We start from the raw sequence: 27475 nt of genomic DNA on the forward strand, positions 1-27475 counted from the left end.
CTACAAAGTCATATTGTAATTTTTTTCACGTGCACAAAAATATTTGAGTATGTTATATTATTAACAAAAGGAGTCGCACTAAATTGACGATGAAGAAACCTGACACGTGTACGGTGCACATTACTTCTCAGGTCCTTTTCTCCCAGAAATATCTCCTTCCTCCTCAACTACTAAACCCACTGAGAAAGGTGATTTCTCACGGATAGTAATAGTAATAGTACAGTCTCATCATCCAATAAAACAACGACACGTGGATTCAATGTCACGTAGTCAACCACAGATCACTTGTTTATAACTTGATCACTCTCACTGATAAGATTTTGCCTCGTGAAACTGAAAAAAAAAAAAAAGCTCAGAGCTCTCTCTCTAAGTGTTCTCTACTCCACCACTGGGATTGATGGATTCGATGCGAATCTCCGGTGTATCGACAGGAGCTGAGATTTTGGTACAATGCAATTCCTTATCTCGCCTCGTTGCGCGTCGTTGTGCTGACAACGGAAGATGGAAGACGAGGATGTTTCCGGCGAGAAGCAGAAACTGGCGACCGTCGGTAAAGAGAAGGTTTCCGTTAGTGGTTAAATCTATCTCTAGCGAGCCTAAGGAGAAGGTGGTTGATGCAGTTATCGATTCCGAACAAGGTCGTTTTCTCATCCGAATTACTTGGTTCTAGTTTAAGAATTTAGGGTATGGAATTTGGATTTTGTAGTGAAAATGTTGGGGTTTGTGAAAGTTTGCTGATTCGTATTCAATGTTCGCGTTTGATTGAATTTTTTTTCAGAAGTGATGAATCCGTTTGCTCCAGATGCTGCTTCCGTAGCTTCGAGTATCAAGTACCACGCGGAGTTCACGCCTTTATTTTCTCCGGAGAAGTTTGAGTTACCTAAGGCGTTCTTTGCGACTGCGCAGAGTGTTAGAGACGCTCTGATCATGAATTGGAATGCTACTTATGAGTATTACAATAGGGTGAATGTGAAACAGGCTTATTATCTGTCAATGGAGTTTTTGCAGGTTTTTGCTTTTGACTTTTATTCTTTCTTGTGTGTTTGAGACTCTTATTAGTGATCTTGTGTTTGGCTATAATATGACCTGACTGTTTCTCTCTCACATTGTAGGGTAGAGCCTTGTCGAATGCAGTGGGTAACCTTGGGCTTAATAGTGCTTATGGTGACGCCTTGAAGAGGCTTGGTTTTGATTTGGAAACTGTAGCTAGTCAGGTGAGTTTTTGATTATTATTGTAGATTGATCTTCTCAAGGATCTATGATTTACTACAAAAGTCTAAGAGCTGGTTGTTTTTGTGGGTTTGTTGCTTGGTTTCTCAGAGCCTTAATCTTCTTTATTTGTGCTGAGATGCTTAATCTTTGACTTCCAAATGGTAGGAGCCAGACCCTGCACTTGGGAATGGTGGACTTGGGAGACTTGCGTCGTGCTTTTTGGATTCCATGGCAACTTTGAATTATCCGGCTTGGGGTTATGGGCTTAGATACAAGTATGGCTTGTTCAAGCAGAGAATCACAAAAGATGGACAGGAGGAAGCTGCAGAAGATTGGCTTGAGGTCTCCTTCTCTAACTCTTTTCCTAATTTGTACTCCCTGGAAACAATGCTGAGAAGTGGACATATTTATTGACTTACCTTTTTCTTTCAGCTGAGCAATCCTTGGGAAATAGTCAGAAACGATGTCTCATATCCTATTAAGTTTTATGGAAAAGTGGTTTTTGGATCAGATGGTAAGAAACGGTGGATTGGTGGAGAAGACATAGTTGCTGTTGCCTATGATGTTCCTATACCTGGTTATAAAACTAAGACGACAATCAATCTGCGACTTTGGTCAACGAAAGCTCCTTCAGAAGATTTTGATTTATCTTCATACAACTCTGGGAAGCATACTGAAGCAGCAGAAGCTCTATTTAACGCTGAAAAGGTCTGTATTTGAGCAGCACTAACATCATTGCGTAGAACTAATAAAAAAAACTGTCGGTAGATGCATTAAGTTTTATTTAAAGTTGCTTTCACATTTGTGCTTTCACACCTAGCGCTTTTCACTTCTAATAAATTTGACCATGATCTGTTTACAAAGGCCTTTCTGGTTACTCGGTTAGTGCATATATCTTACAAATTTAGGGAGAACTAGCAACAATAGGTTATTACATGGAGATTCAGTCTCGCATCACTTGCACTTCTTTATATAACAACGAGCTTTTTGATGTGTACTTGCTGAAAAATCATTGTTTTTTTTCCTGTGTTTCCTAATGAAATTAGATTTGTTACGTGCTTTACCCTGGAGATGAGTCACTTGAAGGAAAAACTCTTCGTCTGAAGCAACAATACACGCTGTGCTCAGCCTCGCTCCAAGATATCGTAACACGTTTTGAGACAAGATCTGGAGGAAATGTCAACTGGGAAGAATTCCCAGAGAAGGTTGCAGTGCAGATGAATGACACTCACCCTACCCTATGCATTCCTGAGCTAATGAGGATTCTAATGGATTTGAAAGGACTAAGCTGGGAAGACGCTTGGAAAATCACACAAAGGTACTTTTTAAAATGTCTTTTAGTCTCTTGTGCTTATTTGCTTTTCTCGTTCCAAAATAAAAGATAAACATACAAGTTTAAAACCTGCAACGAGTTTCTGAAAGGTTAATAATGTTTCAAGGACTGTGGCATACACCAACCATACAGTCTTGCCTGAAGCACTGGAGAAGTGGAGCTTGGAACTAATGGAGAAATTGCTTCCACGTCATGTAGAGATTATAGAAAAGATTGATGAGGAGGTCATCCCTGAACAACATCAAATGTCTCTTCTATCTTTTCTTTCGTATTTGATCTAAATTTCAGTTTCATGTATTGCAGCTAGTTCGTACAATTGTCTCTGAGTATGGCACTGCAGACCATGACTTACTCAAAGAGAAACTGAAGGCAATGAGAATCTTAGAAAACGTCGAGTTGCCTTCTTCCTTTGCAAATGTGATTGTGAAGCCGGAGATCTTACCAGTTATTGCAAAAGACACCATAGACGAGCTCGAAGATGCTCAAACTGGCGTGAATAAGGAACAAGAAGAGGATAAAACTGCTGTGGAGGAGGAGGAAGTTATCCCAGAACCGACAGTAAAACCACCAGGGATGGTCCGTATGGCCAACCTTGCTGTCGTGGGTGGTCATGCTGTAAACGGAGTTGCAGAGATACACAGTGAAATAGTGAAGCAGGATGTTTTTAATGATTTCGTTCAGGTAAAAATTCTAATTAGTGAACCGTTGAAATGCTATAAAATATACTACCTGGAAGAACGTAGCTCTCATCTTTGAATATTCTATCATTTTGGCAGTTGTGGCCAGAAAAATTTCAGAATAAAACCAATGGAGTAACACCAAGGCGATGGATTCGTTTTTGCAACCCTTATCTAAGTGATATCATAACTAAATGGATAGGCACAGAAGACTGGGTCTTACATACCGAAAAGCTTGCAGAGCTAAGAAAGGTATGTGCTTTATCAGATTCGGTGTTGTTTCACATTCTGTAGTCTCTGTAGTAAGACACTGGGTATCATTGTTTGGTATTTCTCCAGTTTGCAGATAATGAAGATCTCCAATCTGAGTGGAGGTCAGCAAAGAAGAAAAACAAGTTGAAGGTTGTGTCACTTATCAAGGAAAGAACCGGATATACTGTCAGCCCGGATGCAATGTTTGACATTCAGGTTAGTTCCAAAGGATCTTTTTTTACTGATGAGTTGTTTGTTTGGATGCTGCTTTTCTGTTTGAAAAGTCCATTCGGCATCCGGGCTTTACCCAAATATATGTGTAAAGCACAAATCTAAGAAGCTTTCTTATCATCTCATTAAATAGTAAAACTTTGGTTTTTGCCTTGCAAACTATTTGCAGATTAAACGTATTCACGAGTACAAGCGACAACTGCTTAATATCTTGGGAATTGTTTACCGCTACAAAAAGATGAAGGAAATGAGTGCCAGTGAGAGGGAGAAGGCATTTGTTCCAAGAGTTTGCATATTTGGGGGAAAAGCATTTGCCACATATGTACAAGCTAAAAGGATTGTGAAATTCATCACAGATGTTGCATCTACAATTAACCATGATCCAGAAATAGGTGACCTGCTTAAGGTATGTGACTTTTCTTACCTACTTGTATTAACCATTTTCTCAAGCCTAGAGCAGACAACCAGGATAATCCTCTATGAAGTCTGGTTTAAGCGTCTTGTGGAAGATGGTACCTATATTAGAACCACTAATCAGAAGTGTTAACTATCTTCTAGGTTATCTTTGTTCCTGATTACAATGTCAGTGTTGCTGAATTGCTTATTCCAGCAAGTGAGCTTTCTCAGCACATCAGGTAACAACTGCTTTGGCTTAGTCACCTTTTTATAGGTTTTGGTCACAACTCCATGGGGCTGAAACACTAAAACTGAGATAACTGGTAAACCAGGAGCTTGGGCTAGTATCTCTGTTTGTCATGAGAACTGTAGGAACAAATCCTGGCACAAGGAACAATGTTTTTCAGTGAAATTTAGAAAAAGTTATATTCAATGGTACTGTGCTATTTTCTGAATACTTACGAGTTCTCTCTGCAGTACCGCTGGGATGGAAGCTAGTGGGACAAGCAACATGAAATTTTCGATGAACGGATGTGTTTTGATTGGAACCTTGGATGGGGCAAATGTCGAGATTAGAGAAGAAGTTGGAGAAGAAAATTTCTTTCTCTTTGGTGCCAAAGCTGATGAGATTGTGAACCTCAGGAAGGAGAGAGCAGAGGGAAAGGTATATGATTTGAAGAGTTAACCTTGTCACGCTTCTGTTTTAGCATCAAACAGAACTTGATTTTGATATGCTTGCTCTTCGCATTCCAGTTTGTTCCGCATCCTACTTTTGAAGAAGTCAAGAAGTTCGTTAGAAGCGGTGTCTTTGGCTCAAACACCTACGACGAACTAATTGGCTCTTTGGAAGGAAATGAAGGCTTTGGACGAGCGGATTACTTCCTCGTTGGCAAAGACTTTCCTAGTTACATTGAGTGCCAAGAAAAAGTCGATGTGGCATACCGAGACCAGAAAGTAAGTAGTGATACATTTTCATTGATCATCAAGCTTTATTTATGTTGACTCAGTACAAAACTTCCTCAAAGATTTAAACCTTAAAAATTGCTATTTATGATTACAGAGATGGACGAGAATGTCAATCTTGAACACAGCAGGTTCATTCAAGTTTAGCAGTGACCGGACAATCCACGAATACGCTATAGACATATGGAACATCAAGCAAGTTGAACTTCCATGAGGCTTGAGACCACCAGTCTACGTTAAGAAACTGTTTTGTACCTTCCCAAGTTTGTAAGTGTATCAAAAAGTAATAAGGAAATAATCATGTAATGATCCAATACAATTGAATGTAAGAAATAAGATACAATTGAATGTAAGAAATAAGATTCAAGAGTCTATTATGTATTTACAGGGGCCTTCGCTGCCTTAGCGGCATGCTTCTGACCGGCTAAATGATTGTTGTAAACCTTGTCGCTATTACAAACCACGTTGCATATTCTACACAATCTAACTGACTCATTTGAAACCCCACATTCAACGACTCTCCGTCTCGTTGTCTCTAGATCTTCTGGTGTTGATTCCGCACCTTTCTTCCTAGCCTTGCTCTTACACGGATTGTCTTGTGGTCCTATCAATGGGACTGCAATGGTTGGTCCAGACAAAGAAGAAGCCGTGTTAGATGACACTAAGCATGTTTTTAACTTCTCCAAGTTCTTCAGGTGTTTCTTCCCCAATATATGTTGCTCGAACACACTCGGACCGTTACAGTAAACTTTACAAACTTCACAGTAAGCAGATTGAACAACTTTTCCCTTCTTTGACGGTTTCTTCACTTCCGGAAGTTGAGCTTGAACTACGTAACCGGTACAAGAAATATCCGGCGGGTATACGCTATGAGGCTGCCCTGTGGGATCCTGATTCATCCTCAATTATAAAAGTACAAGAAAATATCAAATATCAAATTCAGCACACTGGGAAGGTAGTAAATATAGTGCATAAACAAACAAAATTTTATTTCTTCAGATCCTAGAATTTTTGTTGTTCTGTGACCATAATTTACATGATGGTTCCCTTTCTAGAACAAGTTTGAAGCATAACCAGATCCTTTGCACACCCCAAGAGGAGCAAATAGATCAATCTCATGAGAGCAATCACAAAGCAACATTGTCAAACTGAAATTCACTAATGATACAAGTAACACACAGATCACAATGAATCAGTAAGACATCATCTTCACATTGAGATTTGCACAAACAACAATCACTAGTTAATCAAACCTTTTGATGTCTGAGGAAAACAGAGCAACATGGTTGAAACTGAAATTCACCTAAATGCATCAAGAACTTGTTGCAAAGGACCTAACTTTATCATCATCCACATATCCTAACGAATCACTAAAGACATCATCTTGACCCCATTGATTTCCCAAGTTAAAGGATAAAAATGTCATAACTTTCCCCTCATCAAAACAACTTACAGGTCCTGTAATCGCAAGAGGATCAGTGCCATACATATGAATAGCCTCTCGCCAAGCCCAGTTCTGAGTATTCGAATCCAATATGTAATACGCCGTCGTATCTACAGTCACATCCGACGTGGTAGTGGCAATCGTAGCCGCCGTAGGATCAACAACTCCAGGCGGCGGTGGAATTGCAAAAGCTAAGGATTCATCATGGGTTTGCTGATTAGGTTCTGGATTTGTGTAGTAACCATAATAGGAAGCGTAGTACCCATCAGCGGGCGTCGACATATTCATTTCCGGTGGTTGTATCGCCGGTGCCGGCGGTTGTTGCCACTGGCTGTTGTAATCCATCAAAAAACTGAATGAAAGTTTTGATCTTTTTGCTCCTTTTTCCATAAAACCAAGACCAAAGTTTTCAACTTTTCATCTTTTCGTACAATTCTACTGAAACCGGACAAAAGACCAGACAGACCGGACCGGTTTGATCGAAAAGTGTGTCCTTCTGGTTTAATTGGACCAGTAAATAAATCAATTTCACTTGGATTGATTCTGTATGTCAGACATGAAGGTGGAACACACCTCATACAATCTACAAGAAGAAGAAGTATTTGAATCAAAGAATTGAGATTAAGCTCGAGATAGTTTCAGACTAACAAAAATACAGGGAAAAATGTCACAACTATACACATCTGCAAATCAAATCATTCTAAAGTTTCAATCTTCTATTTACTTCTACTAACACCACCCTTATTGTTCAACTCATCTCACTGTATAGATGAACACATACCTATCCTTTCTCTATAGTAATTTGGTACAATGTGAAACCTCAAAAGCTTTGGTAAGACTTGGAAACATCAAAGGAATGACATTTTTTATTCTATGAGAGTTGAAGTTTGCTGGTTTTGCTAGCTTCTGACTCAGTCATGCCACACACTGAACTATCATCTTCAGTGTACTCCATCTCACTCACTAACAGCCCTTTCATCGATCAGTGGAGTGTTTGGTGACCACCTAGAGTTTGAGAGCATACAAAACTCTTGCCACATATTTTGAATCTATAGCTGGAGTGAGATTTACTCCTCAGAGGAGAATGTAATGCAGTAAACTTGGTTTTACTGCAACTACTAGACTTGACAAAACCCGAGTGAGCAACCAGTTCACCGAAGTCATCTAGTTTCGACTCAGCACAATGTAAGATCTTCTCCTGAGAGACTCCAAAGCTTGATGGATGTGAAGGTAATGCACTAGACCTGGTCATACTGCATGTACTAGACTTGTGGAAACCCGAGTGAGCAAGCAATTCGTGAAACTCTAGTTGCGGCTCAGCACATTGTAAGTTCTTCTCCTCCTGAAAGACTTCAAAGCTTGATGGTTGTGTAACAATCTTCTTAGCTTTTACTGAGTTAGACAACGAATTATCATCTTCAGTATACTCCCTTTTATGTGCTAATTGCCCTTCAATCGATCTGTGAAGTCTTTGGTGACCACCTAGAGCTTGATAACACCCAAAAATCTTGTCACATTTACACAATTATAGCCGGAGTGAGTCTTTTTCTGCAATTTACTTCTCAAAGGACAAGGTTTACTCTCCAAATCCATAACATCATTATCACCCAGAGGCAAATTTCTGATAGAAGCAAAGTCATAAACTCGTTGAGAAAACATAACCAAGCTCACTGCAGCTTCTGTCACCTCCTGTTTCTCAATCTCAGTCATGGGAAAAGTAGATCCTATCCCAAATAGATCAAAGGCTTCTGTTTCTTTAGCACAAGAAGATGAAACAGAGCAAACCCTAGACTTCTTAAAACCCCAAATCCTTTCCAAACCATTATCATCTTCGATTCTATTGCTTTTCCGTTCAATTTTCTCGAGAAAATAAGGAAGACGATGGGAAAAGAAAACATCATAAAGGAGAAAGACGAAGATCGTGAAGACAACACATAAGTTTCTTATAATCAGAGAAATTGAAGAACAAAGGGTAAAAAGACGAAAGCTTTTTCCAGTTTATTTTCTCGGGAAAATGAGGAAAGGAAACATAAGAAAACCCCAAAGCACGAAAGGCGAGAGCTTGATTAGCTTACCAGAGCAAAATCCTCAATTGATTTTTAGAAATCAGGACGAGAAAGAACACATTTTGACCTAATCCGCTGAGCTTAAAACCTCAAAGAACACAATTTTGACTTGTCGCAGAGCTTGTAGTATCGCTTTCGATCAGAGCTACACACAGACTCTAGAGAAAAAAAATTACTTGTTGTGGAAGCTAATGAGTCTCTCTGTATGCAAAAGTAAAGAGCCAGGGGATAGTTATCTCCTACACTACGCGTACCATACACTTGGTGCTCTCTCTCTAATCGCTATACAAACCAAACCAATGAATTGTAATAACCGGTAAAGTAATCAATTTTCAATTTTGTCTTTGGATCATATGAAACATGAATTAACCAAAGAAATGGTATTTGAACCAGAGTTGTTTTCTCTTCTATTTTATGCAAAAGTGAATTTTTTTAACTATACATTTTGCAACATGTGTGATTTTTAGGAAGATATGAAAGTTTAAACAAACCATTCTAAAGTTTCGACCTCCAAAAATGAATTGTTCAATTACTAAAGTTATCGAAACCCGAGTGGGAGAACAGTTCACTGAAGTCTTGTTTCGACTCAACACAGTGTAAGATCTTCGCCTGAGAGACTTCAAAGCTTAGTGGTTGTATAAAAATCTTCGTAGCTTCTGACTCAGTCACGCCAAACAGTGAATTAACATCTTCTGATTTCTCGTTTTTACGCGCTAATTGCCCTTCAGTTGAAATGCTGGTCTGCGATTTACTTCTCAGGGAAGAAGATAATGGAATGATACTGCAACTAACAGACTTTTCGAAACCCGGATGAGAAAGCAATTCACTAAAGTCTTGTTTCGACTCAACACAATGTAAGATCTTCTCCTGAGAGACTTGTAATGAGTCAGACAATGAATTATGATCTTTAGTATACTTCCTTTTACGCGATAATTTCTCTCTATTCGGTCTGTGAACTCTTTGGTGGTTACTTAGAGATATAGAACGCACAAAACTCTCCCCACATATGTTGCAATCATAGCTTGATTTGCTCTGAGTATCTTTCTGTAATTCACTTCTCAGCGTACTGAAACTGGTTTGACTGCAACTACTAGAGTAAGAAAGCAGTTCACTAAAGTCTTGTTTCAACTCAACACAGTGTAAGACCTTCTCTTGATAGACTTCAAAGCTTGATGGTTTCGAAACAGTCTTTTTAGCTTCTGATAAGTAAGACAGTGACTTATTATCACCTACAGTGTACTCCTTTTTACGCTCTAATAGGCTGCGATGTCCTTTGTGGCCATCTAGAGCTTGCAAACACTCAAAACTCTTGTCACATACTTCGCATTTATGGCTGGACCTACTCTCAGGTCTCTTCTGTTACATACAATCCAAAGGAAGCAGTTCGCTGAAGTCTTGTCTTGACTCAACACAATCTAAGATCTTCTCCTCCTGAAACACTTCAAAGCTTGATGGTATTGAAACAATCGTCTTATCTTCTGATGAGCCAAAAAACAGTGAACTATCATCTTTAGTATTCTCCTTTTTACACTCTAGTTTCTTTTTAATCGATATGTGAAGTCTTTTGTGGCCACCCAGAGCTTGATAACACCCAAAAGTTTTGCCACATACATTACATCTATGACTTGAGGAACTCCGCAATTCACTTCTCAGAGCAACAACATCATCACTGCAAGTAGTAGACTTTTCGAAACCCGAGTGAGAAACCATTTTCCGGAAGTCTTGTATTGACTCAACACAACCTAAGCTCTTCTCTTGAATAGGTATGAGCTTATCTAAATCCATGGAATCATCATCACCAAGAGGCAAGCCAAAGTCACAAACTCGTTCAGATAACATAACCAAACTCATTGCAGCTTCTTCCATCTCATGTTCCTTTAGTGACATTGAAACCCAGCAAAAGCAACCCAAATCCTTAGCAAATAAAGTTCATCATCGAATACGCTTAGACCCACAAGAACAAAACCCAGGAATCTTCAGTCGAAAGTCTAAAATTGTAAAAAAGTCGTAAGCTTTATTGAGGGACGAATCATAATAGAATAGAGAAAAAGATGAAGATCGGAATTTGCAAAAAGCTGTGAGCTTTTGATCAGCTTACCTGAGAAAAACCCAAACTTGATTTTGGGTATCACGACTTGATGTTACAGCTAAAGTCAAAGGAGTCGTAGTGTGTCGACGTGTTCAGCTGATGTGTGGGCGGAGCTGACGTGTCAAAATAAAGGGGTTTCATTGGTCGAGCGGATGCGGATGACATGCTGGGCTGTGATTGGCTCATTTGAAATTTGTGACCGTTGTTGACCATTGACCGAGGAAGAAACTTAAATCGAGTTTTCTTCATTCTTTCTTTCATTATTTGAATATCTCCTTTGAAACTCTCTTTTATTGTAAAAACCTAAAAACAACTCGAATTGGTCTAGATCTTTTGGTAAGATCTTCATCATTTGAGATTCAACTCTCATTTTATGAGCGTCAGTTGGATTTGATTGTATTTGCAAATTTGAATTGAAGAAGTGTTGGATTTATCCTTTATCAGAGGTATCAGAGCTAATACGAACCTCGGAGAAGATGACGGAGACTCGTGCTCAGGCACAGGCTAGAGAAGCGGCGACTCGCGATGCCGAAGAATCGTCAAATGCTTGGATCGTGAAAGCTTTGGTGGAGCAAGACTCGAGGATTGCAGAGAATTATGCGGAGATGTTTGCCGTGATTCGTATGATGGCGGAGAAGGTGGATAACTTGGTGGCGGTGAATCCACAGATGTCGTATAGTTCATCTCCTCCGACAATAGAGAAGGCTGATTATAACTGTTTCCCGACGGAGGTACCACGCAGAGCAAGATCGGGTAATCCATATAACTATTCTGGAATGACTCGTCTAGCTAGGTTGGACTTTCCTAGGTTTGATGGTGAATGAATTAAGGATTGGTTGTTTAAGGTTGAGCAGTTCTTCCAATTGGATTTTACTCCGTATGAGATGAAGGTTCAGATGTGTGCTATACATTTTGATGGATCAGCTGCTGCTTGGCACCAATCTTTATTTGAATCGGATTTGGGAAGAACAATGTTGAATGATTAGGTATCCTATAAGCTGCTATTGAAAGAGAGGTTTGAGGATGCTTTGGATGATCCTATTGCGGAGTTAAAGATATTGCAGGAGACAGGGGGAATTAAGGAGTATAACGAGAAGTTTGAGCTTATACGTTTGAGATTAAGATTGCCTGAAGACTATTTGGTTCGTGCATACTTGGCGGGTCTTAGGACTGATACTCAAATGCACATTCGAATGTTTCAACCTCAAACTATAAGGCAATGCTGGATGTTGGGTAAGTTGTATGAACAGGCTCATCCTAGGAAGGGAAGTGGTATGACATCAAATGGATGGCAGAGTAACAAATGGCAAACGGGTGGCAATGTTCAGCCTAAGGCCGGGGTTGCTAACAATTCTGATTGGGTGCAGAAGACTGGCAACTTTGAATCGACTTACAGGCCTAAGGATAACACAATGCAGCCACGCAAGTTCCTATCGACAGAAGAGATGAATAAAAGGAGGTCGCAAGGATTGTGCTTTTTTTGTGATGAGAAATATTCACCAGAACATTTTCTCACTCACAAGAAGAAACAATTGTATATGATGGATGCAGATGAAGTGGAAGAAAAGACTGATGAGCTTTGTGTCGAAGAGGATGAGGGACCAGATATGGTTCAAGATAGGGCTCAAGTTTCAGTAAGTGCAGTGGAAGGTACAAATGACTTTTGGACTATGAGAGTCAGAGGTTATTATGGGAAGCAGAGTGTGGTCATGTTACTGGACTCGGGTTCCACTCATAATTTTATGGATCTGGGGACACTAGCAAGGTTGAAAATTCCATCGACTCAACCATGTCTCACTAAGGTTTTTGTTTCTGATGGTCAAAAGGTGGGAGTATCCGGTAAAATGGAAAAGTTTAATTGGAGTTTCAGGGATACATCTTTCGAAGCAGATATGATGGTGATACCGCTGAGGGGTTGCGACATAGTGTTGGGGGTACAGTGGTTGAAACCGTTGGGAACTATAACATGGAATTTTGACACTTTGGAGATGAGCTTTAAGTGGGGATTGAAGAATGTTCATCTTCGAGGGATTAAGCAAGGGTTTGTTAGAGAAGTTAAGGCAACGAAGCTCAACAAGATGAAAGAGAAAGATGTGCAGTTATCTATGATATGTGTTGAGCAAGTTCCTGAGGAGAGTGAAGTGATGTTATGCTCCGTAGAAATGCAAACTGGGAAAGAAGAAGAACACCCGAAGTTTGCAGAGTTGATTGAAGGGTTCGCTGACATTTTTGAGGAACCGACTGCTCTACCACCCTTCCGGGCTAATCACAATCATAAGATTCCACTTATGGAGGGGTCTAATCCTATTAACCAACGTCCCTATAGGTATGCATTGCATCAAAAAAATGAGATTGACAAGCTGGTGAAAGATATGTTGGTTGGTGGTAGTATACAAGCGAGCAACAATCCTTATGCATCCCCAGTGGTGTTAGTGAAGAAGAAAGATGGTAGTTGGAGACTATGTGTTGATTACAGGGGTCTGAATGGGATGACTGTTAAGGATCGGTTTCCTATACCTTTAATAGATGATCTAATGGATGAACTGGGAGGTTCGGTGATCTTTTCGAAGATAGACTTGCGAGCAGGGTATCATCAGGTCAGAATGGATCCTGCTGACATCTACAAAACGACTTTTAAGACACATAGTGGACATTACAAGTACTTGGTGATGCCGTTCGGATTAACCAATGCACCAGCTACGTTTCAGAGTTTAATGAATGAAGTTTTCAGGGCTTTTCTGAGGAAGTTTGTGCTCATATTTTTTGACGATATCCTCATTTACAGCTCGACTCTGGAAAATCATTTGTTACATGTGGAAGAGGTGTTTAAAGTGATGTGAAGTAATAGTTTGTATGCTAAGAAGAGCAAGTGTGCATTTGCGGTGAAGAGAGTGGAATATTTGGGCCATTACATTGAGGCTATGGGAGTTTCTACTGATCCCCAAAAGTTGGTGGCGGTAAAAGACTGGCATGTTCCCAAAACAGTGAAGCAAGTGAGAGGGTTCTTGGGTTTGGCAGGTTATTATCGCAAGTTTGTGAAGAGTTTTGGTGTGATTGCGAGACCTTTGCATGATCTTACCAAGAAGGATGCATTCATGTGGAATAATTCGGCTGCACAAGCTTTTGTCCAACTCAAGAGTGCCTTATGTGAAGCTCCAGTGTTAGCACTTCCACGTTTTGAAAAACCTTTTGTCGTTGAAACTGATGCTTGTGGGGTGGGAATTGGAGCAGTATTAATGCCGGAAGGTCACCCAGTGGCTTTTATCAGCCGACACTTGCGTGGTAAGCAACTGCATTTGTCGATTTATGAGAAGGAATTGCTTGCTATCGTGTTTGCAGTTCAAAAATGGCGCCATTATTTGCTTCCAAATCACTTTGTGATTAAAACGGATCAGAGAAGTTTGAAGTATTTTTTTGGAGTAAAGGTTGAACACGCCAATACAACAACAATGGCTTCCCAAGTTATTGGTTCCGGCTGACATGGAGTTGCGAGATGACATTCTCAAGTGGTTGCACGGTTCTGGTTATGGGGGACATTCTGGCCGAGATGCAACATGTCAACGAGTTAAGGGTCTTTTTTACTGGAAGGGGTTAGCCAAGGATATTCACCAGTACATACGGAGTTGCAGTGTGTCAACGGTGTAAGTATAATACTTCAGCTTCTCCTGGGTTACTTCAACCTTTACCAATTCCTGAGACCATTTGGACTGATTTATCCATGGATTTCATTGATGGGTTGCCTCCTTCCTTTAGGAAATCAGTTATCTTTGTTGTTGTTGATCGTTTGAGCAAGGCTGCCCATTTCATGGCACTTTCACATCCTTATTCTGTTGTGACGGTGGCTCAGGCTTTCATGGACAACGTATTCAAGTTACATGGTTTCTCTAAGACTATTGTCAGTGATCATGATACTGTTTTTCTCAGTGAGTTCTGGAAAGAGTTGTTTGCGTTGCAGGGCGTGTCATTGAACTATTCTAGTGCTTACCATCCTCAGTCTGATGGGCATACTGAGGTGGTTAACAGATGTTTGGAGACATACTTACGTTGTATGTTCAGTGATCGTCCTCATCTTTGGAGTAAATGGTTGCCATTGGCGGAGTTTTGGTACAACACCAACTTCCACACAGCCATTCCAATGACACCTTACGAGGCTGTATATGGTCAACCTCCACCCATTCATTTGCCTTATCTTCCGGGAGAATCAAAGGTTGCTGTTGTGGCTCAATGTTTGCATGATCGGGAAAACATGCTTCTTTTGCTCAAATTTCATTTATTGAGAGCACAACATAGGATGACGCAGAACGCAGATCTTCATCGTACTGATAGGAAGTTTGAGATTGGTGATGTGGTGTTTGTGAAGTTGCAGCCTTATCGACAGCAGTCAGTGGTGTTGCATTCCAATGAGAAGCTTGCTCCGAAGTATTTTGGACCTTACAATATATTGGATCGTTGTGGTGCGGTGGCTTACCGGTTGGACCTACCTTCTTCTTCTAAAATACATCATGTATTTCATGTTTCGTAGCTCAAAGCTTCGGTTGGTCGAGTATTGGCTACTACCGAGCTTCCTTCTGTGGCTTATGATGCTTTGCTTAAGGAACCTGATCGTATTCTGGAGAGGAAGATGGTTAACAGGCAGAGAAAGGCTGTTACTATGGTACTTATCAAGTGGACTAAACAGGCTGTAGAGGAAGCTACTTGAGAGTATTTGTTTGATATCCGCAAGAAATTTCCTGCATTCGAACCTTGAGGACAAAGTTCTTTCAAGGCGGGAGATTTGTTACAGCTAAAGTCAAAGGAGTCGTTGTGTGTCGACGTGTTCAGCTGATGTGTCGGCGGAGCTGACGTGTCAGAATAAAGGGGTTTGATTGGTCGAGCGGATGCGGATGACATGCTGGGCTGTGATTGGCTCATTTGAAGTTTGTGACCGTTGTTGACCATTGACCGAGGAAAAAGCATAAATCGAGTTTTCTTCATTCTTTTTTTCATTATTCGAATATCTCATTTGAAACTCTCTTTTATTGTAAAAACCCAGAAACAACTCGAATTGGTCTAGATCTTTTGGTAAGATCTTCATCATTTGAGATTTAACTCTCGTTTTATGAGCGTCAGTTGGATTTGATTGTATTTGCAAATTTGAATTGAAGAAGTGTTGGATTTATTCTTTATCACTTGAATCGCTCAAGCTCTTCTTGCTCAGCTTTTTTACTCATAGAGAGAGAGACTGATGAAAAAAAAATAACTTGTTGCGGAAGCTAAAGAAGACTATTTGGGAAGGGACTGTTATCTCCTACACTCGCGTCTACAATAAACCTTGTGCTACCTATTATTTTGGGTATCATTGGTATCCTCTAGACCCACCCATGAACTAAGGAATCGCTATTTTTTCATAAACCGGTCAGAAACCGGTTTGTGATTTATAATAATAATTGGTCCAAAGGTGTTAAAGATTCTCGGATGAGATCAAAAGAACGATACGTACGCACTACTGATTTTATCAACAACAAATCACTTGTCTCTTTTTTATTTTTTTCACACATTCTATTGAGTTTCGTGAGAGCAAACACCAAAGTCCAAAATAATTTAAAAGAGAAACTGAAAATCCAAATTTGAAGTCATCATCTTCTTTTCTTTTTCTTCTGGACTTAGTAGTCTCTTTAGTTAATATCCACTTGAGGAACAATACCACCAGCTTGAATGATTTGTTTCTCAAGCTGCAACAACAACAACAATGGTTTAACTGGTCATCATCAAGTTGATTCATAAGAGTAGCCCAAAAAACAGAAATGGATTCTCTATTCACACTTACATTGAACAAATCTTGAAGCTTTGACTTTAACGTCTTGTACTCGATATCCACTTGCTGCAAACATCTCACACAACTGTAACAGGATATTTAATTACTCCACAAATCTCAACCAATAGGTCCCAGAAGAAAAAACGATAACAATATCTTGAACAAGCTCACCCTTCGAAGTTCTGAGCTTCACAAAAGTCCTTGAAGCTAACACACAATGCTTTGACCCTCTTGGCACCAACACTGCAAAGAAACAAGACACAGCTTCTTCAATCTATCAAAGCACACACACACACACACAACTTCAGCTACTAAAGATGTTATAAGGACAAAAGCAAGAACATTACCTTGAGCTACTACCCTTCAATTGATGCACACTCGCGCCTACCGTACTAAAATCTACAGCTCCCGTGGTCTGGTCCCTGAAAGATATACACAAGCAATAACGAATCTAGCCAAACTTCTAATGGAAGAAGACTGAATTGACTTTGAGAGTGAGAAATGAGAGACTTACAAAGCTCTAGCCATGTTACTGATAAGTTTCACACAATCTTCAAAGAAAAGAGAGAGCACCTCAGCCACAAAATCAGGGCTTCCATCATCTTGAAGCTTTTTCAACTCAGTAAACTGATCATCCAAAAAACCCTTCACAAAAAAACAAACAAGCAATGATCTAAACCAAACCCATCACCCATGAATCAAAAAGTTTTAACCTTTACACAGCTCAAATCCCTAAAAAAAAAAGATAATAACTTGTAAGAAACACAAAATCTACAGAAACAAACCTTAAAGATTCAATCTTTCTTCAGTTTTATCACAAATCTATGCAATATAGGAGTAAATCTAGTGTCTATGATCTATATTAGCTTAGCTATAACCAAAAAGACATGTGTTGGGAATGAATTGGGTTCGAAGATTTGTAGAAGATTGAAACCTGTTGGTAAAGAGAAATGGTGTGATCACGGAATTGCCGCTGCAACTGAGAAATGAGAGCGTCCATGAGAGAAGAGTGAAGCGGAGACTAGGAGAGGAGATTTTTGACTTGGAGTTCTGGAAATAGCCAATCCCAAGAAGAAAGAAACACAATTGTGTCTTGTCTTTCTCACGAATTATATAACGCTTCTGCCATCAATGACTTTTTTTTTTTTTTTTTTTTTTTTTTTTTTTTTTTTTTTTTTTTTTTTTTTTTTTTTTTTTTTTTATCTTCAAAATTCTCGTCTTCAAAATTCTTTTTTTTAAGTGAAGTGATTTGCAAGACCACTCTCTTTTGGGGTTAAGACCTTCCTTTTCTCCTAATGTCTTCGATTAGGTTGGAAAGTGAACTTTTAGACTGAAAAACTTGTTTCCTTGTAGCCGCAATCTTCTGTTTATTACTTTTTCGTCTCTTTTCTTTGAAATTGTAGTTCTGTTGAAAGGTTTGTGTTTGATTGTTCTTATTTTCCTGAGTCAAGATCTTCGTTTTCTTTCATTGAGCGTTGTGTTTGGAGCTCTGGTATCTTGGGTAGTAAGTGTTTGGTATTGAGTCAGTGGTTGGAAGGTGCTAGCGGTGAATTAAGTATGTCGTCGGCGATGGACAAGGCGTTGATGGCGATGTCGCTAGAAGAAGAGGAGGAGGTTCCTTTTGAGATGCCAGACCTCCCTGAGTTTATGTCTATGGAGAGAAATGCTTTGAGTCTTATTGGGAGAACTCTAAATCCGTCTGTGCAATCTATGAAGGATCTAATCCGTGTTATGCCAAGGAAATGGCAGAAACCTGGAAGGATGAGGGGAGTGGCTCTCTCGAATGAAATATTTCAGTTCATCTTCAACTCAGAACATGATCTGCTGGAAGTTTTAGCGAAAGGGACTCATACTTACAATGATTGGTCAGTGGTAGTGGATAGGTGGTATGAACATCCGCCGGCTAATTATTTGCAAGTTATACCTATTTGGGTCCAAATTTGGAATGTTCCTATCAATTTCTATACAGTTAAGGCTATTACGGCTTTGGGGGAATTGATTGGTGAAGTAAAAGAAGTAGCTTTTGATCCAGATAAACCTCAAGTGCAAGAATTTGTGAGGGTGAAGGTTCTTTTTGATGTTTCCAGACCGCTGAGGAGATCCAAGGAGGTTAGGTTACCTCAGGGTGGCTCTACTGTGGTGCGCTTTCAATATGAGAGAATTCAAAAAAGGTGCTATGAGTGTCAGAGGTTGACACATGATCGAGATGCTTGTCCTATTTTGGTTAAGAAAAAACAAAAAGAGACAGAGGCTCGGAGAACAGGGAATCCTATTCAAAGCTTAGCCAAGCCCCTGTTTCTTAAGGAGTCTGATCCTTTGTTTGGAGTATTGAGAGAAGATCAAGTTGGGGTAGATCCTGCTACTGGTAGACAAAGGATTGCTAATGAGGTCTTGGAAGGAATGAGGCAGTACATTTTGGTAAACAATAATGAAGAGAGGTCGATTAAGATAGCCAAGATAAGGAAGTCTATCAGTGAAGTGGAAAAAGATCCTATTGCTAAGAAGACCATTCTCAGAATGGAAGCGACCCCGGTGGTTCATCTGGATGTGAACAAGGATAAGGGTTTAGTTTTTGGTTTTGACGAAGGTGATCAAAGGATGTTGGCGGAGTCCAGTGCAGGTAATACTATGAGTGGAGTAGTTCCGGATTTGAGTTCTTTTCCCAGTAAAGCTTGGGTGGAGGATTTCCAGAACTCTGTGGGCAATAAAGAGTTTGGGGATTATTTGGCTTTGTCTCAACCTTGTCAGAATAGAGTAACGGGTTTTAGGGCTGGCTTCTCAGAAGCGGGTCCTTCCGGCTCTAATACTAAAGCTAAGGCAAAACCAAGGAAAAGACTTCCATCCAGATTAAGGAATGCTAAAGCAAAGGATTCAAAGCTTCCAATAGTAGCTCAAATGGTGCGGATGGATTTAGAGTGTGGGGTGAAGGATAAAAGAAAAGCAGAGAATGAAGGTTCTAGCACTGCTAAATGTTTAAAGCTAAACCCTTTGAAGGTGATCCCAAACGAGGGATCGCCCAATGGTTAATGAGCATCATTAGCTGGAATTGCCAAGGCTTGGGACGGTCTCAAGACTTGGTGATTCCCCGTCTCAAGGAAATGCGTAAAAAACATTTTCCTGAGATCTTGTTTCTGATGGAGACTATGCATAGTAGAAATAGGCTGTTTGATATTCAGTGTCTTTTGGTTTATGATCGTTTATATACGGTGGAGCCAGTGGGTAAGTGTGGTGGATTGGCTCTTTTGTGGAAAAGTAGTGTCCAGTTGGACTTTTTGTATGAGGATAAGAATCTAATTGACATCCAAGTGCAGTTCGGTGCTGTAAACTTTTTCCTCTCTTGCGTGTATGGTGATCCGGATAGCAGTCTGAGGGATAAGGTGTGGGAAAGAATTTCTAGATTTGGAGTTGGAAGAAAGGACAAATGGTGTATGGTAGGTGATTTCAATGCCATATTACACAATGGGGAAAAAATTGGTGGTCCGAGGAGGCAAGAGTCTTATTTCAAATCTTTCTCTCAGTTGTTGGAAGCTTGTGGGTTGATGGAGCTGTCAAGTACAGGAAATAAATTTACTTGGGCAAGAAGAAGAGGAGATTATTGGGTGCAATGCAGGCTTGATAGAGCGTTTGGGAATCAAGCTTGGTGTGATGCCTTTCCTGCAACCAATCAAGCTTTCCTTGAAATGAGAGGGTCTGATCATAGACCTGTTCTCATTGGTCTAATGGCATCTCAGGAAGTTTACAGGGGGCAATTTCGATTTGATAAAAGGTTCCTAAACAAAAAAGAGGTTAAGGCTGCTATTAAAAAAGCGTGGAAGCCAGGCTTATCTAATAGGGGTTTTCTGGTGTCTCAAAGATTGAGAGATTGTAGAAAAGCGTTGAGTTCTTGGAAAAAAAAGAATAATCTCAACTCAAAACAGCAGATCCATCAGTTGGAAGCAGTTCTTGAAAATGTTCAGTCTCAACAATGGCCCAATTTACAGAGATTGCATGTTTTGAAAAAGGAGTTAGCAAAATCTTACTTCAAGGAAGAAGAATATTGGAGGCAGAAAAGTCGAAAGAAGTGGTTGAGATCAGGTAACAGAAATTCTAAGTTCTTCCATAATGCAGTTAAAGGCAATAGGGATCATAAGAGAATAGATCAGTTAAGAGATGCAAATGGAGAACTTATGAAATCTGAAGCTGCTAAAGGGGAAGTGGCATCGGCATATTTCAATCTTCTTTTCAAATCGTCTAATCCTCGATCCTTTCAGCAATGGTTTTATGGTTTCCCAGCCAGAGTAACAGAGGAGATGAATGATTCTCTCATGGAAAAAATATCGGCTGAAGAGATTAAAGAGGCTGTGTTTTCAATTGATCCTTCCAGTTCTCCGGGTCCAGATGGCATGTCTGGTTTGTTCTTCCAGAAATATTGGTCAACAGTTGGTGCACAGGTAATTACGGAGATCCAAGGTTTTTTCGAAGATGGTGTATTCCCTGTGGAATGGAATTATACACATTTGTGTCTCCTGCCTAAAACCCACAATCTGGTTGAAATGAGTGACTTGAGACCAATAAGTCTTTGTTCTGTGCTTTATAAGGTGATCTCCAAAATATTAGTCAAGAGAATGCAACCGTTACTCCCGGTAATTGTCTCTAGCAACCAGTCTGCGTTTGTGTCTGAAAGATTGATCACTGATAATATTTTGGTTGCAAATGAAGTTGTACATGGTCTCAAAACTAATAAGGAAATCTCCTCCCAGTTTATTGCAGTTAAAACGGATATGTCCAAGGCCTACGATCGAGTAGAGTGGAGTTATGTGAGAGCGTTGCTAAATGCTTTGGGATTCCATGGTCGGTGGGTGGAATGGATTATGCTCTACATAACGACAGTAACCTTCTCGGTTCTCATTAATGATCAACCATTTGGTATGATCTTTCCTCAGCGAGGCCTGCGTCAAGGAGATCCATTGTCACCCTTTCTGTTTGTGCTCTGTACTGAAGGCTTGACTTATTTGCTCAATAAAGGACAAGAAGAAGGGAAATTACAAGGTATCAAATTCTCAGAAGATGGTCCGGAAGTTCATCATCTCTTATTTGCGGATGACAGCCTCTTTATGTGTAAGGCGGACCTGGAGCAGGTGTCCTTTCTCCAAGAAGTCTTGAGTAAGTATGGAGCAACTACGGGTCAAACTATAAATCTGAGTAAGTCCTCAATTACCTTTGGTTCAAAAGTGAATCCACTTTCAAAGAGTGGTATCCAAGCAAAAATGGGTATCTCAAAGGAAGGTGGTGCAGGTAATTATCTGGGTATGCCTGAAAGTTTTAGTGGGTCAAAGGTGGAGTTATTGAGCTACATCAAAGAGAGGCTAAAAGCAAAACTGTCGGGATGGTATGGAAGATTCTTATCTCAAGGAGGCAAGGAGGTTCTCTTGAAATCAGTCGCTATGGCGATGCCAGTCTTTGTGATGTCATGCTTTAAGTTACCAAAATCTACCTGTTCTACTCTGGCTAGTGCTATGGCGGATTTTTGGTGGGGTAATGCTGAGCATACAAAAGGAATACATTGGCAAAGCTGGGAGAAGCTCTGTCTACCAAAAGAACAGGGAGGTTTAGGTTTCAGGGACATACCATCTTTCAATCAAGCCCTCTTGGCGAAACAAGCTTGGAGAATTTTTCAATACCCCAACAGTATCTTTGCTTTGGTAATGAAGAGTAGGTATTTTCCGGACTATGACTTTTTGGATGCAGAGCTTGGTGTTAGTCCCTCCTATGCTTGGAGAAGTATCCTCCACGGAAGAGAGCTTCTATCTAGGGGACTAGAGAAGAATGTTGGTAATGGAAGATCAATTCAAGTGTGGATTGATGACTGGATTGAAGATGAGGGGTAGAGAGCTCCATGGAAGAAAAATATTTTCTTCAATCCAGCTTTGAGGGTGTCGGATTTGATTGACAGGGAGAAAAGGGATTGAGATAATGAATTATTGGAATTTCACTTTTTCCAGCAGATATCATTCTAATAAAAAAAATCAAGCCAGTAATGGAGGTTGATGATTTTTATGCTTGGAAACATAACAAAAGTGGTGATTTCTCAGTTAAATCGGCTTACTGGTTAATATCTCAATCAGCCAATCCCCAGATCAGAGAGGAGGTAAACCAACAACCTTCAACAAACCCTTTAAAGTCTGAAGTTTGGGCATTGCAAACAGATCCAAAGCTCAAGGTTTTTTTGTGGAAAGTCTTGTCCGGGCTCTACCGGTTACGTTTGCTTTAAAAAAAAAGGGATGAAGATGGATGATACTTGTCAGATTTGTGGAACTGAGGAAGAGACGATAAATCATGTCTTGTTCTCTTGTTCTTTTTCGAGACAAGTTTGGGCTCTTTCAGGTATTCCATCTCCTGAAAGGGGTTTTCAGGAGGGTTCTGTTTTCTCCAATGTACACTATCTCATGTCAAATAGAAGAAACAGGCTGTGGCCTGAGGATTTTGGTAAGATTTTCCCATGGACTATATGGAGGATTTGGAAAAACAGAAATCTTGTTTCCTTTGAAAGTAAAGCTTTCACTCCTCAAGATTTGGTTCAAAAAAGTCAAGATGACCTGTTGGAATGGTCTGAGGCTCAAATTCTTGATAGCGCTGAGGAAGAAGAAGAAGTTGAAAAGGGTAGCAGAGGCTTTGAAGGAAGGTCCAAAGAAATGAGACAAGGTAAAAAGGAATGGAAGGCTCCTCCTCTGAATTGGTTAAAATGTAACATTGGAGTTTACTGGTCCTATAGAAACAAATTGGCGGGTGGGGCTTGGGTCCTTCGAGACCACAAAGGAGTTGTTCTGTTGCATAGTAGGACAGCTTTTACTTTGGTCAAAGACAAGAAGGAAGCTCAGTTCAAAGGTTTAGTGTGGGCCATGGAAAGTATGCACAGTCATCGAGTTGAGAATGTGATTTTCGCCTTGCAGGATGAGTGCTTGGTAAAAGCGATTGCTAAACCTGCAGTTTGGCCTTCATTTAGATATCAATATATGGAGGTGAGTTTTTTGTGTACATATTTCAAAAAATGGAAATTCTTTTTGGAAAACTTTTCCTCAAACAGAGGAGCTTCTCTGATAGCTAAGAGTGTGACCGAAGAGGGACGTTTTCACTCATATGTTGCCAAAAGTCATCTATTCTGGTTAGATGGGCTATTTGCTGAAGAAAGAGCATCAGCTGCTGTTTGAGGTAAAGTTTTTAAGTCATATGGTAGAGGTTTTGTTCCCTGGTAGTTTGGTTAAAAGCTAGTTGTAGTGTTTTGAGAGTTGGGAGGTGAAATTTTGTTTCCTCCTAGACTAGTTGTGGTTGGATTTGTAAAAAGTAACATCCGTCTAATATAATTCCAGTTGATCAAAAAAAAAATTTACATAAATATTTGGACATCTGTATGCATCTATAAAAAAATAAATAAAGGTTTTTGGAAAAATTTCGATTCTTAAAAAAAATCATACATGAATATTGCAACCTTTTATTTCGTTATTTTAATCACACATGAATGAAAGTAACATTTATACACTAGCAAACAACTTTAAACTAAAGAAAAAAATCTCTCAAAGAAAGAATTAAATCAAATAATAACTAGCTTTTGAGGAAAATAATATGCACAAATTGATGACATATAAAGAAACAAATAGTGTGCTAATTGCTAAAGTCTATTTATTCAAACTTCGTACCAAATAAAAAAAAAGTCTATTTATCCAAACTTGGATTTAAACACTTTATGTATCCCATGGTTAATTTGATTTGTATAGAAAACTTGTAATGATAAGAGTCCAAAGTATTTTGTGATTAAAACGTGATATCAAAAAGGTCTCTTACCACTACATTTGTAATTGGAAGCCTTAATTTTTGGACCATGACTTGCATTCATTTGTGACAAAAATGGTTGTCAGAAAGACAATGTTGAGGTTTGAGGACCATTGTTTTGGAGGACGAAAACGAAATCCAAAACATGAAATCATCCAAATCTTCGAAGCTTTAAACGTAGAATCGTTAGGTATGACATTGAGAATCTCCAACCTGGAAACTTGTTTTAGATGCGTTTGTTTCCTAAACCGAGAGTAATGAGAGATTATGTTGATTCTCATGAACAATGTGCAAAGATTCTTCTGAGTCTTAAACTTTTTCCAGACAAAACTCATTGAAGTGTCAACACTTCCAACGGTTAACTACAAACACATTTACTCCAATAAGAACAAAATTGAAACGACATCGTCGAATACAAGTCCTCTCCGACCAAAAATTATACCAATGGAAAAGAAACACACCAGAAGAATGGGTAATAAGAGAGCTTACATAACAAACAGATAGTAAGAAAATGTAACAAGTCTTAAAGACTCAACAATTATCACAAACAAAAAGCACAAATGATGAAATATAAGGTAAAAAGAATCAGCAATGGACTTTCCCTTTCCTCTTACTTAGGCAACGGCAGGCATGTCCTTGAGCCATGCGTCTAAGGGCTTACCGATGGAGTAAACAATGAAACCAATCTCCCTAAGCTTTTGTAGATTCATAATGTTCCTTCCATCGAACACGAAAGCCGGTTTCTGCATGTTGTCAAAGATCTTCTGGAAATCCAAGTTCTTGAACTCATCCCACTCGGTCATAATGCAGATACCGTGAGCGTCTTTGGTTGCCTCGTATGCGTCCCAAGTAACGCTCACTTGTTTCACTGTGGTTGGGCTCATTGGCTGCAAATGAAGAGGATGGTCCCAGTCAAACTTGTTCATGGATAAATCCCTCTGGATCTGCTCCTCAGTCACCTGCGGGTCGTAGATGCTTAACCTTGCTTTGTCTTCTAAAAGACCTTTGCACACATCGATGGCTGGAGTCTCCCTCGTGTCACCAGTATCTTTCTTGAACGCAAAACCAAGAACCGCAATCTTCTTGTTCGATACAGAGTTGAACATGGAGGAAACAACACGGTTCACGAACCTGCTCTTCTGGTAGTCATTGATCTTGATGACTTGCTTCCAGTACTCCGCCACTTCAGGGAGTCCATTGCACTCACAGATATAGACAAGATTCAAAATGTCCTTCTGGAAACACGAACCCCCGAATCCAACACTCGAGTTCAAAAACTTGGGACCGATCCTCGAGTCAGTACCAACCGCGTAAGACACTTGCGTGACATCAGCACCAGTGGCTTCACATAGAGCAGACATAGCATTGACAGATGAAATCCGTTGAGCCAAGAAAGCGTTTGCCGCAAGCTTTGAAAGCTCAGCAGACCAAAGATTAGTAGTTATGATTTGGCCTTCAGGAACCCAATGTGCATACACATCCTTGAGCGTCTGAACCGCTTTAAACCCTTCTGGAGTTTCCCGTCCTCCGATGAGAACACGGTCAGGGTTAAAAAGATCCTTAATCGCGGTTCCTTCAGCCAAAAACTCCGGGTTCGAAAGAATCTGAAACTTGATCCCTTTGCTGTTATGTGTCAAAATCTTCTCAATAGCTTCAGCTGTTTTAACAGGAACAGTCGACTTCTCAACCACAATCTTATCAGACACCGAAACATCAGCGATCATACGCGCAGCGCTCTCCCAGTAGGTAAGATCAGCGGCTTTACCAGCACCAAGACCTCTGGTTTTAGTGGGTGTGTTAACAGAAACAAACACAATATCAGCTTCCCTGACATGTTTCTCAACATCAGTGCTGAAGAAGAGGTTCTTGCCACGGCATTGCTTCACAACATCGTCGAGACCAGGCTCGTAAATCGGAAGCTGGTCACTGTTCCAAGCGTTGATACGCGGCACAGAGATATCCACAACAGCTACTTCAATGTCTGGACATTTCAGTGCAATCACTGCCATTGTCGGTCCACCAACATACCCAGCTCCAATACAACAAATCTTCACCATTTTCTGCTTATAAATCAAATTTTCACAAAGTCAATAACTTTATAATCAAAACCAAAACAGAGGATCAACTAAAAAAGGTGGATCCTTTTTTCAAAATAGGCAAATATTAATTCACACAATTGGAGAAAACTTTTGTTCCAATTTCGGGATCCAGAATTGAGAAGGAACGAAAGAGACACGGACCAAAATTTTCAAAAAGATCGATCTTTTACAAACAAAAAAAAAACAGAGTCAGATCTTAAATGAAAACATAACTACTAAACAATGAAATCGAATACTTCGTATATGAAAGCAACACATCATTAACGATCTAATCACGACGGATCTATTGGTTTTGGATCTGAGATTGACGATTCACAAAGCAGGGATCAGGAGACATATATAATGAAACGGTGAATTAGCAGAAAAAAATGTATTAAGAGAAACGAAATTTGCATTAGAGTGATGTTTATGATTATAATCATTACCTCTGCTGGAGATTTTTTACACAGCTGACGAAATTTTTTTTTTCCCTTCAGACACAAATTAGCGAGTGGAAATGGTGTTGTGAGGATGTAATGTATATATTGGAAGCAAGACGAAGAAGCAATGTTACGTTTTATAAGAATTTTGGGATTTCCGATTTTGCCCCTGACCGACCAGAGAGAGAGACTTAAGAAACCTGTAGGTTCGGTGGTGGTGGTGGGAGCACAGTGTTGATACTTTGATTGCAGTTTACCTCTGGCATTATTATTATTTATTATTTTTATTTTTTTTCAAAGAAACGAGTGAATACGGTGTAAATGACGATGATAACCCTTGTGTTTTAAGTGCCGTACGCGGTTGTGGTACTGTCTGGTCATTAGTTAGATTTCGTCTGTCATGCACGAGTCTACGAGTGGAAAAAATAATTATTTGACCCAAATTCCTAGTGCTGGCCAGAAAATTAAACCAGTTTGAATGTACAAATCGAAAGCAAATTAAACTGAAAAAATAAGGGAATGAAAAATGCCACTTTTCAAATTAAAATTATAAGAAATGCCACTTTCAATTTTTTTTTTACAAATGCTATTTTTTATTTTATGCCATAAGAGTAAAAAGATACTTTTACACTTGAATTACTTAAAATTTTTGAAAAAAAAATAGAATAGTGGCAACAGTTTCAATTTTTTGGTA

The 27475-nt window shown here is 39.7% G+C and overlaps 8 protein-coding genes across 9 annotated transcripts; 4 read left to right on the forward strand and 4 right to left on the reverse strand.

Annotated features, from left to right (window-relative positions):
- Positions 1-169: 169 nt before the first annotated feature.
- On the forward strand, positions 170-5493 carry LOC104780175 (alpha-glucan phosphorylase 1). The gene is made up of 15 exons (XM_010504661.2): positions 170-638; positions 779-1008; positions 1113-1214; positions 1378-1554; positions 1645-1920; positions 2259-2530; positions 2652-2769; positions 2849-3226; positions 3322-3474; positions 3562-3690; positions 3875-4111; positions 4264-4340; positions 4579-4765; positions 4855-5055; positions 5162-5493. The coding sequence occupies exons 1-15, from the start codon at positions 398-400 to the stop codon at positions 5276-5278; spliced, it is 2895 nt and encodes a 964-aa protein (XP_010502963.1). The 5' UTR covers positions 170-397; the 3' UTR covers positions 5279-5493.
- On the reverse strand, positions 5337-6935 carry LOC104780174 (uncharacterized). The gene is made up of 2 exons (XM_010504660.3): positions 6518-6935; positions 5337-5954 (listed from the first exon to the last, which is right to left on the reverse strand). The coding sequence occupies exons 1-2, from the start codon at positions 6896-6898 to the stop codon at positions 5439-5441; spliced, it is 897 nt and encodes a 298-aa protein (XP_010502962.2). The 5' UTR covers positions 6899-6935; the 3' UTR covers positions 5337-5438.
- Positions 6936-7379: 444 nt separating this feature from the next.
- On the reverse strand, positions 7380-10677 carry LOC104783712 (uncharacterized). The gene is given in 3 exon segments (XM_087509310.1): positions 7380-8026; positions 8029-8495; positions 9101-10677. Coding segments are annotated over 3 exon segments (2475 nt in total). The 5' UTR covers positions 10462-10677.
- Positions 10678-11139: 462 nt separating this feature from the next.
- Positions 11140-13503, forward strand: LOC104783713 (uncharacterized). Its single transcript, XM_087509312.1, has 3 exons — positions 11140-11394; positions 11494-11553; positions 11650-13503. Exons 1-3 carry the CDS (start codon positions 11140-11142, stop codon positions 13501-13503), a joined length of 2169 nt encoding a protein of 722 aa, XP_087365438.1.
- A 2649-nt stretch (positions 13504-16152) lies between these two features.
- LOC104780176 (histidine-containing phosphotransfer protein 2) lies at positions 16153-17703 on the reverse strand. The gene is made up of 6 exons (XM_010504662.2): positions 17392-17703; positions 16972-17102; positions 16805-16879; positions 16629-16700; positions 16470-16542; positions 16153-16374 (listed from the first exon to the last, which is right to left on the reverse strand). Exons 1-6 carry the CDS (start codon positions 17455-17457, stop codon positions 16318-16320), a joined length of 474 nt encoding a protein of 157 aa, XP_010502964.1. The 5' UTR covers positions 17458-17703; the 3' UTR covers positions 16153-16317.
- Positions 17704-18014: 311 nt separating this feature from the next.
- LOC147945600 (uncharacterized) lies at positions 18015-19484 on the forward strand. The gene has a single exon (XM_087509613.1). It carries the CDS (start codon positions 18015-18017, stop codon positions 19482-19484), a length of 1470 nt encoding a protein of 489 aa, XP_087365739.1.
- Positions 19485-20746: 1262 nt separating this feature from the next.
- Positions 20747-23644, forward strand: LOC147945601 (uncharacterized). Its single transcript, XM_087509313.1, has one exon. It carries the CDS (start codon positions 22718-22720, stop codon positions 23642-23644), a length of 927 nt encoding a protein of 308 aa, XP_087365439.1. The 5' UTR covers positions 20747-22717.
- Positions 23645-24621: 977 nt separating this feature from the next.
- On the reverse strand, positions 24622-27027 carry LOC104780177 (UDP-glucose 6-dehydrogenase 2). 2 transcript variants are annotated; one of them, XM_010504664.3, is made up of 2 exons: positions 26788-27027; positions 24622-26323 (listed from the first exon to the last, which is right to left on the reverse strand). In XM_010504664.3, the coding sequence occupies exon 2, from the start codon at positions 26318-26320 to the stop codon at positions 24878-24880; it is 1443 nt and encodes a 480-aa protein (XP_010502966.1). In that variant the 5' UTR covers positions 26321-26323; positions 26788-27027; the 3' UTR covers positions 24622-24877. The 2 variants fall into 2 exon arrangements, with proteins under 2 accessions (XP_010502966.1, XP_010502967.1); XM_010504665.3 differs by having other exon boundaries at positions 24622-26326; positions 26788-27023.
- Between the last annotated feature and the right edge of the window lie 448 nt (positions 27028-27475).

The sequence above is a fragment of the Camelina sativa genome, chromosome 4 (assembly GCF_030686135.1).
Source record: "Camelina sativa cultivar CO46 ecotype springtype chromosome 4, ASM3068613v1".
NCBI lineage: Eukaryota > Viridiplantae > Streptophyta > Magnoliopsida > Brassicales > Brassicaceae > Camelina > Camelina sativa.

Bases quoted from the DNA above. Each gene is read 5' to 3' on its own strand.
- LOC104780175 (XM_010504661.2), top strand. From the start codon at position 398: ATGGATTCGATGCGAATCTCCGGTGTATCGACAGGAGCTGAGATTTTG. The intron at 1,009-1,112 runs GTTTTTGCTTTT...CTCACATTGTAG, and splicing joins TGTCAATGGAGTTTTTGCAG to GGTAGAGCCTTGTCGAATGC. The intron at 5,056-5,161 runs GTAAGTAGTGAT...TTATGATTACAG, and splicing joins TGGCATACCGAGACCAGAAA to AGATGGACGAGAATGTCAAT.
- LOC104780174 (XM_010504660.3), bottom strand. From the start codon at position 6,898: ATGGAAAAAGGAGCAAAAAGATCAAAACTTTCATTCAGTTTTTTGATG. The intron at 5,955-6,517 runs GTAAGTTGTTTT...AGGATGAATCAG, and splicing joins CTCTTGCGATTACAGGACCT to GATCCCACAGGGCAGCCTCA.
- LOC104783713 (XM_087509312.1), top strand. From the start codon at position 11,140: ATGACGGAGACTCGTGCTCAGGCACAGGCTAGAGAAGCGGCGACTCGC. The intron at 11,395-11,493 runs GTACCACGCAGA...GAATGAATTAAG, and splicing joins ATAACTGTTTCCCGACGGAG to GATTGGTTGTTTAAGGTTGA. The intron at 11,554-11,649 runs GTTCAGATGTGT...TTGAATGATTAG, and splicing joins TTACTCCGTATGAGATGAAG to GTATCCTATAAGCTGCTATT.
- LOC104780176 (XM_010504662.2), bottom strand. From the start codon at position 17,457: ATGGACGCTCTCATTTCTCAGTTGCAGCGGCAATTCCGTGATCACACC. The intron at 16,701-16,804 runs GTAATGTTCTTG...GTTTCTTTGCAG, and splicing joins TTGAAGGGTAGTAGCTCAAG to TGTTGGTGCCAAGAGGGTCA. The intron at 16,375-16,469 runs GTAAGTGTGAAT...TTGTTGTTGCAG, and splicing joins AGCTTCAAGATTTGTTCAAT to CTTGAGAAACAAATCATTCA.
- LOC147945600 (XM_087509613.1), top strand. From the start codon at position 18,015: ATGTCGTCGGCGATGGACAAGGCGTTGATGGCGATGTCGCTAGAAGAA.
- LOC147945601 (XM_087509313.1), top strand. From the start codon at position 22,718: ATGAAGATGGATGATACTTGTCAGATTTGTGGAACTGAGGAAGAGACG.
- LOC104780177 (XM_010504664.3), bottom strand. From the start codon at position 26,320: ATGGTGAAGATTTGTTGTATTGGAGCTGGGTATGTTGGTGGACCGACA.